Here is a 10,744-nt window from a genome sequence, read left to right on the forward strand (position 1 = left end):
TAACTTAATTCATGAAAATATGAGGATTGTGTAGTCACAAATTGTGTTAACATAGTGCAGGTTTAATATAAGGTTGATGTAAAAAAAATAACAATCCATATACATATAGGAATTATATTATTGAATAAATACTGTCATTTTTTACTACTTTAGTTTATAAATATTAAATAAGATTAACAGTATTGTCAAAAAGTTGTAATAAATAATTCTACAGCAATATAAAATACCATAAAATCTGAAAAAACATTAAAACACATATAACTTACTCTTGTTTTCAATTGACCTATATTAAATATCACCGAAGAAAAAAAACAAACAATTTTTATTTGAAATTGCACAAAAAATTAAGAAGTTTTCATCTGGGGCATTTCCAACGTTCTAAATCTAAACTTTGAAGTTCTCGTAAAGTTTTTGATCTCCACACTAACCATAGGATACCAACTACTAAACATATGCCAGCTTCAATGTAAAATCCATCAAAAGCAGTGACACATTGACCACCACCCAAAGCACATTCCTAAAAAAAGACAAAAATGTTTATATAAAAAGTGTAAATTAAAAAATTTCTTATAAGGTCAATAATGATAATAAAAATACTAAAAAATTACCCAAACACTAATTTAAATCCAAAAAAAACATTGCATTGCTAATTCAAACAGACTAGTATAAATGTTTACATAATATACAATAACAAAATTAACAATTTAAACACTCCATCTGAAACAACAATGCCACAAGTACCTTTGCTGTTTGTTTTGTGCAGAACTGATAACCTGAATCTCCACCAACACAAGAGATTGTTGTCAAGTCATCAACATACCAAAGAGCCAGTGTGCTTGGCCAGTTACCTGTGTGCAAAGTAAATTAATTAGATTCATAAATTTTGTTCTTAATATCATAGTTTAAATTGTATGTATACTTTTATTAACCAAACTACAAGTAATAAATTATTTTTCCATTGTATATGGTATACTATTACCCTACTAAAGAAGGTAATTCATAGAAGTTATAACTTTGAACAAATGTTTATTAAACGTTACCTCCAAGATTTGTGAAAGTATTAAGTAATGTCATGTAAGTTCCTCCTATATGTGGATCACTAATCTTTGCATTAAAGGCCATACCAGCAACAAACATACTGTACAATGCAACCTAAAAGAAATATGATTTTATATGGCAATTTATCTATAAGTTAAAAAATTTAAGCACAGATTAAACTGGGCTAGTCAAACATTATATGTTTAGTTACTATAACATTGACTTATTTGAAGATATGGTATTTACAATTTCAACTATATAAGCAATACAAAAAATGTATTTTGGCTAATGAAATTTTAGCTACCTGATGAAAGCAGTATGTTATCAATATAAGAACAAAATAATAAGCGGGAAATGATCCATCTTCTTGTTTAAATAAAGGAGTGAAGTAAACAACAGCAGAAAACCAAACAGTGAACGTTAATCTAAAATAAAGGGGCAAAAAATTTTTAATAAAATTAAAGAAAAACCAAATCACTGTATATAATTAACAATAAAATGTTAAATAATCTACAAGTTGATTTTAAAGCAATAACAATAATAATTTACCTAAACTTGATTGCCTTTAAAAAAACGTCCATTGGTTTTGGACCTGTTGTATATTTAGCTATAAAAAGTGGAAGAACAATTTGCAGTGGTGTTAAGGGGACAGCCAGAAGGGCCAAACTTTCTTTGTGAATGCCAGCCTCAATTAGTTTCAATCCAACAACAGCTTCAAAGGCAAAACCAATCTAAAAAATATTAATTATTAACCATTTGTTTATACAGTGTTGTAAAGTATATATATATAGATGTTGCAACAGTCTTAAGTTAGGTTCTGCAGAGACTAGAATTATTGAAAAAAAGTAATTGAATATAATATGAGTTTTTTAGGTGAAAATGTAAGTAAAACCATCTGTTTATAAATCTTTTATCAATTGTAAACTATATATACATGTATAAATAAAAAACTAAAATAAAAAGCCTTTTTAATCTTGGAAACTATCTACAAATTATAAAATTTCCTATTTTTGATTTAGTTTTTAAGAAAAAACACGTATCTATTACCAAATGAAACTGGATTAGATGATTGGAGTACAATACATAGCGATACAGAATCATTGATTAAAACTCCAACCACCCCACAAGGTTGGGCTAACTTTAAACTTAGCAAGAACCAGATCGAACAATACAAAAAGTATGAAACTTTAATTTTAATTAATTGTAAAAAAATGTATAAAAAAAACTAAAAGTGTTTAGCATAACAAAACAATAAAAATATGTGTAGTTTATTTTGGTATGTTAACTTTGTGTTTACTATTGGTTATTTATTTTTTGAAATTTTTTTTGAATTTTAGGCAGGGATTTTTAGCTCCTATTAAAGTATTATCAGAAGAAAAATGCGATTTATTGCTTAAAGATTATGAAAGATTTCTGGTAACTTTTATATATTTTAACCAATTGAAATGTTCACTAAAAATTCAATTTTAAATTTATTTAAATAAAGGTATATGTCTTTGTTGTAGGAAGGTGAACAACATCCACATTTCTATGAGTTTCATAAAAATGAATCTGGGGATGTTAACAATGTTTTAATGCATGCGTTAGGGCATTGGAGAATAACCCAACTGTTTCATGACCTTATATGGCACCCAGCAATTAGTGTAACAAAATGTTTATAAATTAAATTTTATTAAAACCTTTTTTTCAGTTGGTATAAATAGAAATTGTTCTTAATGGTGGATATTACATTTTGCAACTTGATGTATGTCAATTTCATTTACTTAACTACATTTTATAAAATTATATATAGCATGGTAATAAAATCATTTTAAAAATCGTTTTAAAAGGTCCCTTCTTCTCAACTAATCCTCAACAATGGTAAGGAAAGCAAGGTTCGTTTCTGGCATGATCAGTTGTTTGCAAAACCAGCAAAGTATGGAGGTTGTGTGGCTTGGCATCAAGATTATAGTTACTGGACAAGGACAACACCAATGCAACATTTATCAGTTAGTGCAAATATTAAATAAAAAAATGTGTTTTATCCTCTTAAACAAGATTTAATTTCATCAAAACATATTTTAAATTTTGTTTAATTACGACAAATTTAATGGAGTTTCAAAAGCCCATTTAAAAGATAAAAAGTAATGATCTAATTTGAATGTTTTAGATCCACATAGCTTTAGATGATCAGACAACTGAGAATGGTTGTATTCATTACATTCCTGGTTCTCATCATTGGACAAGAGAGGGAAAACCCCTTCCAATTACTGATCGTAATTTTAAAGATATGGAATCAATCAAAGTAAGCGAAGTTTTAAAAATTTTAGAATTCAAAATAAAAATGTTGAACTTTTGGCTAAAATAGTTTAGCAGAATGTTTTTTTTATTATTAATTTTTTATGTTTTAAAGACAGTCTTAACAGATGAAGAGAAGGCAAATTTTAACCCAGTTTCATGTCTATTAAAGAAAGGGGAAGCCAGTATTCATCATCCTCTGATAGTCCATGGTTCATTTCCCAACAGGTTAGTTTAGTCTTTGTAGCAAATATTCTTACAGTTTAAAACTTAAGACAAAATTCCAAAATTTTAGGGGGAAGTACTTAGTTAAAAAATAATAAAAAGTAAAGGGAAGTACTTAGTTAAAAAATAATAAAAAGTATTGCAATAAGGTCACAGTTTATATACTGCATTTTTAGGTCTGATAAGCCTAGAAGAGCTGCAGTGGTTAACTATATAGCAGATGGTGTTATATCGAACACCGATGAATTACTATTGGAGGGCACTCATGTTATAAAAAAGGGTGAGCAACTAAAAGGCCAATTTTACCCATGGGTATATGACCCAGAGTGGGCAAAATAATTTCAACTTTTTTGATTTTTGTGTTTTTTTTAATGTTGATTTATTTTATGTGCAATTAATGACATGATCTAAATAAATAAAGTTTTTTACTCTTTTTGTAAATAGTTTTTTTTCAATATTGTGTGTTTTAATTTAAACCCTGATATTCTGCTTTGAAACTATTTGTTTTAGATTGTTTAAGCATATAAATTTTAACTCATTGTGTGTGTTACAATATGCTATAAAATAATAATAAATTTGTTAGATACTAATTTAAATAAAGAAAAATTAAAAAACCTTGCAAGTCAGTAGAATGATGACATATTGAATGATGTTAGGAAGACAGAGGATCTTCCATAGAAGTTTGTATGTTGATAAAACTCCCTTGGATGCTGTTTCTCCTTCATCTTTGTCATCCAATTTTACTTTGTCCTCTTTTTTCAGCAACATCACCAAAGTTGTGGTTACAAAAAATACGATGGACCAAAAATACATGAAACCTTAAAAAAATAAAAATATAAGTAAAAGAGCTTAGTGAACTAAACTGCCATTTGTGGTGTACAGGTAAATTAGCACGGCCAAATATTAGTTGAAAGTTGTGTCCATACTATGACAATTAAAATCCTGATTGTTGCATGAGCTATTTTAAGGTATAGGTAATGTCAAGTTTCATAAAAAATATTACGAATTTTGATTAAAATTTTGTTGTTAACCTGCTAAGGTGACTAAACCACCTTCTTCATTAGAGGTTACTCTTAAATATTTGTTACAAAACTCAGCAGATTCTAAAGCAAGAAATACAACATAACCAAGAAAATAGCCAGCAGTCTAAAAATATTAAATTAATATTACCTTTATATATATATTTTAATTATATGGTTCAATAACTTCATTTAAAAATTAAGGTCATTTAAAAGTTAATTAAACTTGTTTTATTTTACCTGCCCCACTGTATTACAAGTAGAAGCTAGCCCAACATTCTTCTTGCTAAGCATAGTTAAAGCCCAACCATCGACAGCTATGTCCTGTGTTGCAGCACAGAAGTTTAAGATAAAAAAAGAGGCAGTGAGGTGTATTATATTAAGGTTTTCAGGTTGTAATAAAAAGTCAAGTCTATAAAAATAATTTGCAAAATTTTAAATCAAAAATAAAATACATAAAATATAATTTTTTAAGATCTACGTTTTCTGCGTGAACTTTGAAAAACTGCAAATCTGCTTACCTATATGACAAGATAAACATTATAATTGCAATGCAATATTGTGTTGGTACAAGCCAGGTTTTTCTTCTTCCAAACCTTTGAAAGTAAGCTCCATCAACTAATGGGGCCCATAATAATTTTATACTAAACGGCCAAAACACGAAACTAAATATCGCCTGTTGATGGTAGTTGACATTTTTGCCCTAAAAAATATAAGTTTTTAATATTTAGTTCTTACTAAAACCAGTAAAAAAAAAAAAATAAATAAATATAGAAAACAAAAACACAATCAAATACGATATTAAAATATAATTTTTTAAAAACGTCAACCTAAAACAAAAATGTATAATTAGAAGTAGTTAACCAAATATTTTATTGTTAACAAAATTGTCAACCTTATTTAATAACGCTGCTAAACTTTTAATTCTAAAATTAAGTATTTACCGCCAGCAGCATAGGAATACTTCCAGCTAAACCAAGAGGAATCCCTTGTAAGAGATACAAAAACAGAAGTAATAAGACACTAGATCTATCCTCATACCACCAAGTCATAGTAAAATGTGAAGAACTTTGGTTGTTTTCTTGTTTTTCAACAGAACTACTGTCATACACTCCATTTACTTCTTTAGGTTTGCTTTCCTCGCTCACAATATTGCGAGACCGCGTTGTAGTTTGATCACTCATTTCTTTAAATAATCTTAGAAAAAAAAAATTTTCGGTTTATTTAACATACCAGAAGTGAAAAGCGACTATACACACATTTTTTTTTGTACATATCTTTATCCTCGATGTGGAAAAGTCGAATGCGCGACTTAAACATAGAGTAACATCAGTTACTCCGACCCAGTCTCGAGTTGTCTGTGGCAGTTTGGGATATTATAGATTAGAATTGCCCAGTAATTATGCTGCTGATTAAGTGCTGGCTCAGCAGAAGTTCATACCGTTTATAGTGCCTTACTCAAGGGCGCTACCGCATTAGATCAGTGGGGATTGAACCCACGACTTTATATGGGTGGTGTAGCAAGTGTTCTTACCACTCCACTACACCACGCTGCCGGCTTCACATAAACTAACACGTTTAACACTTCACTTGGCGTTAACTAACTCAACCTTCTAACCCAAACATACCAATATTACATTATTACATTTCAAAATGTAGTGCAATTTAGAAATAATACAACAACGTTAAGGCCACCTCATCACTACGATTTACTACTAGTAAACAAAAAGCCCATGAGAATGTTTTCATACTACGTCATAGAAAATTTACACGCAGTAGCAACTACTTTTTTAAACTTACTTTAAATTAAGTATTTACTGTCGAATTTTGCTAATGCCCAAAATTAAAATTCTGATCATTAAACATTGTATTTTATTTAATTAAATAATAATCTGTTGTTGCATAATTATGTAATTTTTTTAATTTCTAACGGTTATATAATCAGAATATAAACTTCCTAATCCCATGATATACAATACCGAAAGGTAGCAAATTAATATTTAATATCAGCAAATGCCGCAACAAAATCGTCTAGTCGTTCAACCTAATAAGATCATTTGTATGCTGTTGTAATTTGGGCGTAGTTTTATTATAATATCGCTAGGGTAGGCGTTAAATTTATATTAGACTATATTAAAAACATGTTGGCCTCAAATTCATTCAGAGAGTTTAAGAAATATCTATTTTTTACAGTAGTTAGTTATGGATTTCCTTAAAAACTTTTAATAAAAACGATGATAAGTTTTAAACGTGTATTGCATTTATTTATATTGTCGCTGGGTTTGACTAAGGTTTGCAGTCTTCTTTGTTGGAGATGTAGTGTTGTTGGGGGCGAAAAAGAATGCAAGCGAAATGGAGTAGCTGAAACTTGCTATCCAAATCAAGTAATTTTTACAATCAAGTTTAATAATTTCTTTTAGTATTTTAAATAAAAACGTTATGGACAATCTTTGTTTAATATCTATAGGCTTGTATTACTGAACTACGCGAAGAAAACCAACAAACAATGATGATAAGAAGTTGCAAACAACAGGTTGCTTGTCGAGATATGATTGCGTTAAACAGACTCATGTGCAAATACCACAGGTATAAATAAAATTTGCATAAAACAAATAAATAAAAGTAACAAATGTTCTTTTTATAGGCCAAGCTTGCGAAACAGTATATGCTACGATTGTTGTCGAAAGAATAACTTTTGCAACACGAGGCGTGGTATTTTTCCAAGACGATTCGTAGTCAAAATTCTCGAACCAACTGAAGATGAAACTAAGAAGAACACTCCGACACAAACGCCAAATATTGATATATCTCAAGCTACAATTCAGAATAATATTATATCAACACATATTAACACTTTGGAAAGAACATCAGATAAACTGATTGAATCAACAAAGATTGTATCAACAAAATCAAAGTCTTTTACGCAAGACTATGTTAGAGCCAATCCAGTTACCAATGTCAATGCAAATACCCTCCAGGCTAAAACACTAGACGGTAATCAAATCGATTCAATTACCGCAACGACCACACCCTTTACAAATCCATTTAAACAAGATCAAACAGTTCAACCAGAGGTCATAAAAACAACACGTTCCATTACCACCAAAGATACTGAATCATGTAAAAGGCCAGAACAGATAAATAAAGGTTGCAAAAAACAACCTATTAAACATTTTGATGAAAATTTAGATAATGAATATAAAAACGATCGTATTACAGCTGGTTTGCTAGTTGTAATACCCGATTATTTTGAAGTATCAAACGGAAACAACTAGTGTTAATTAGTAGGATTATAGGTGAGATCAGCATTGTTAATATAAAGTATATCACCATATTCTCATCGTTTTACATATATTTCAACTAAGTTGTTTGGCCTTTCCACAATCTTTTTATTTTTTGCCATTGAAACAGTGTTATAATTTCCTTTCAATATGCAATCATCATTTGAGTTAACTAAACCTTCAAAGCACTTTATCAATACAAACACGTCGAAATTTATCAGCCTCATTCTAGCATAAACTTAATCGTTTGGAAGATTTTCAGCTTTAATTTCCGATCCTTCAACAAACAATTGCTTTCCGCTCCATTTCACTTTCTTGCCAAGACTTTCAGCTTTTTTAGCAAATTCCTCCAACCTGTGTTTATCCTTCAGTTGAATTTCTGTTAGGTCATCTTCAATGATTATATTTCCTCTCATCGATTTCTTGCGGTAAAGGAGTTTTGTTTTGTCTTTAAACCGTGAAAACTTGGCTAAAATCTTTCTGTAAAATGAAAAAAAACTTGGATGATATAGCTTAGTAGGTTAAATAAAGGTAATGTTAAAATTAACAGCCTTAACACATACCTTGGCTTATCTCCATTACCAACACGATAAGCATATTCGATGTCTTTAGGAGTAAGAGTAATACCCATTTTCTTTTCAATAATTTCATACAAAATCGCCTCACAGTTTTCACCATCCACTTCACCGATGCCACTGAACAAAAGATTGTATCGCTTTGACTGCCTTTCTAAAAATTCCACTTGTTTAAGTTGGGCATCCATAGACTGTCTAGTATTGTTCACATCGATTGCAAATTGCTGATGAATTTCGTTAATTTTTTCCTGCTCTTCTTTGAGAACATTTACTCCATCAATCATGTCGTTTATCTACATTAGAAAACATTAGATACATATTTTTATACTACTTAAATAGACAAGATGAAGAGTCGCTTTTTGTGGCAAAGTGTATAATTCAAAGGCATGCTCTAACTGTTTTTTGTATATACATTTTATGTAAAAATAAAACCTACCTTTGCGTTTAAATCTATTTGCTTGATGATCATAAAATACAACACTGTTCCAATTAATAAAATTGGCAACAAAATTGTTTTTAAAGTACTCATAAAATTACGTCTATAAACCATGTTGAGTATTTTTCACTACAAAACAACTTGTTCTACTATATCTCTTTAAACTTAGCTGTAACTGCTAATGCTAGAAATGCAAAATAAACATAACTTTTCTTAGTAGTATTCACGGCAAATTAAATCGACTGGTACGGTGTTTAATTTCTATTGTAAAAGCATATACATTGCCTCAGGCGTTTGACAAATAATTTCAGAGGATTATGACCAGTATTGGTTTTCATTGATTTGATTATCAGACAGATAATCATTGGTTATTATTTTGGTTTCAAATGGTCAAGGTAGCTTTGATTTAAAATAACCTGTACCTAATATTTATATTATATAACAAGAAAAACTACACGTTATATAAGCATATAATCACCAAACAAGCCAAGGCTAAAATAAATTTTGTTTACATAGCTTAATAAGTCAAATGCTAAGGTTAAAATAATACAAGTTTAACTACTACAAACAGTATTTTTGTTATTTAAACAATTTTTTGAAAAATAATATGCATAAGAAAATAAATGTATTATTTTGCAGGTGTATATAAAATAATTTTTTACTGTACAACCTATACAATACAACTTGTATTACAAATTATATTCTAATAACATTTTAAATCTAAAAAATAGCACAGACAATACAATGTGTACCTTATATAAAAATGAAAAAACAGCATAAAAATAACAAATTCAGTAATAATGCAACTGCAAAGAAAAATTAGCATTCGACCCCATACTTATCAAAGTTTCTAAAAATAAGATTGAGTTGAAGATGAACTTTACCCATTGCCTGGGTTCTAAGTTTGTATCGATCAGAACCACTATACACTAAATCAGGATTCTTTAACTGGGCACAACCACCAACAAAATATTGCATTAACTCTTCTTGGAATGTCCCGTTAGGCTTCCAGGTTACACATTCAAGGTTATGAGCACCTGGGGATGTAGGTATGTGTATGAACCCATACCCATAAAGTTCATTTCTACCATGACTGTCCTGGTGCCACACTTGTAAATGTAACCTTGGCCAGCCTTGTATTCCTTTTGTAGCATAGTGGACATCGATTGGGTGTGACCAGTATGCAAATTCCTCATTCTCTGGGTTGTCAACCTGGGTTTGACCCTCTTGGGTTCCAGCAATCACCTTCCATGCCCCGCCAGCATGTAACCCCCATTTACAAAATAAACTGTGGTCGGGGAATTGATCTGCCCCAACCAACTGCCCTATTATATGAACCTCAGCCATTCCTATATATGTAATAAAACATGATTAATAAAAATGTAAGAACATGTAAAAATAAATTAAAAAAATATGAACCACATTAATATTAGGTGCTTAATGAATGGTCCAAATATGCAACTTAAGACTATAAATAAATTAACACTACCAACTAAAGCTAAATTACGTTTATAACTAAACATTTTAGACAAAATATCGTAGGAATATATCATCAAATCATGAAACGTACTTACTTTATAAGTAACACGTTCAGTATGTTATTTACAAAAATAGTATTAATAAAAACATAAATTAAGTAGGTATACTGATTCAGAATATTAAACATTCATTTAATTTCGTTATTATACGTAAAACCCTCTAAATATCTTTAACTAAAACACAATAAAAATGAAAACAAAAAGTCAACAAGAAAACTACTTTAAGCATCACTCAAAACTGCTTTCGTTTTAATTCAAGCTGTTTTGAGAAAACATAAATTATTAAAGGTTTACAAGCCCCAAATAAAGCTATTATTCACCTTTTTTGTAGTGTAAAAACTTAAAAAACAAGTAA

The 10,744-nt window shown here is 29.5% G+C and overlaps 4 protein-coding genes across 4 annotated transcripts; 1 reads left to right on the forward strand and 3 right to left on the reverse strand.

The window, feature by feature from the left end:
- Window positions 1-14: 14 nt before the first annotated feature.
- Window positions 15-5,751, reverse strand: LOC145744490 (acetyl-coenzyme A transporter 1-like). Its single transcript, XM_082562332.1, has 10 exons — window positions 5,504-5,751; window positions 5,081-5,262; window positions 4,800-4,971; window positions 4,572-4,686; window positions 4,156-4,358; window positions 1,588-1,769; window positions 1,343-1,463; window positions 1,041-1,152; window positions 742-848; window positions 15-517 (listed from the first exon to the last, which is right to left on the reverse strand). Exons 1-10 carry the CDS (start codon window positions 5,741-5,743, stop codon window positions 356-358), a joined length of 1,596 nt encoding a protein of 531 aa, XP_082418458.1. The 5' UTR covers window positions 5,744-5,751; the 3' UTR covers window positions 15-355.
- On the forward strand, window positions 1,899-3,879 carry LOC145744876 (phytanoyl-CoA dioxygenase domain-containing protein 1 homolog). The gene is made up of 8 exons (XM_082562841.1): window positions 1,899-1,919; window positions 2,058-2,215; window positions 2,376-2,454; window positions 2,544-2,681; window positions 2,868-3,026; window positions 3,188-3,322; window positions 3,431-3,543; window positions 3,717-3,879. The coding sequence occupies exons 1-8, from the start codon at window positions 1,899-1,901 to the stop codon at window positions 3,877-3,879; spliced, it is 966 nt and encodes a 321-aa protein (XP_082418967.1).
- A 1,349-nt stretch (window positions 5,752-7,100) lies between the features above and the next one.
- On the reverse strand, window positions 7,101-8,996 carry LOC145745714 (uncharacterized). Its single transcript, XM_082563865.1, has 3 exons — window positions 8,852-8,996; window positions 8,404-8,708; window positions 7,101-8,320 (listed from the first exon to the last, which is right to left on the reverse strand). Exons 1-3 carry the CDS (start codon window positions 8,963-8,965, stop codon window positions 8,080-8,082), a joined length of 660 nt encoding a protein of 219 aa, XP_082419991.1. The 5' UTR covers window positions 8,966-8,996; the 3' UTR covers window positions 7,101-8,079.
- Window positions 8,997-9,250: 254 nt separating this feature from the next.
- LOC145745473 (B9 domain-containing protein 2-like) lies at window positions 9,251-10,555 on the reverse strand. Its single transcript, XM_082563562.1, has 2 exons — window positions 10,426-10,555; window positions 9,251-10,200 (listed from the first exon to the last, which is right to left on the reverse strand). Exon 2 carries the CDS (start codon window positions 10,196-10,198, stop codon window positions 9,671-9,673), a length of 528 nt encoding a protein of 175 aa, XP_082419688.1. The 5' UTR covers window positions 10,199-10,200; window positions 10,426-10,555; the 3' UTR covers window positions 9,251-9,670.
- Window positions 10,556-10,744: the final 189 nt, after the last annotated feature.

Source organism: Corella eumyota, chromosome 3 (genome assembly GCF_963082875.1).
Source record: "Corella eumyota chromosome 3, kaCorEumy4.1, whole genome shotgun sequence".
Classification (NCBI taxonomy): domain Eukaryota; kingdom Metazoa; phylum Chordata; class Ascidiacea; order Phlebobranchia; family Corellidae; genus Corella; species Corella eumyota.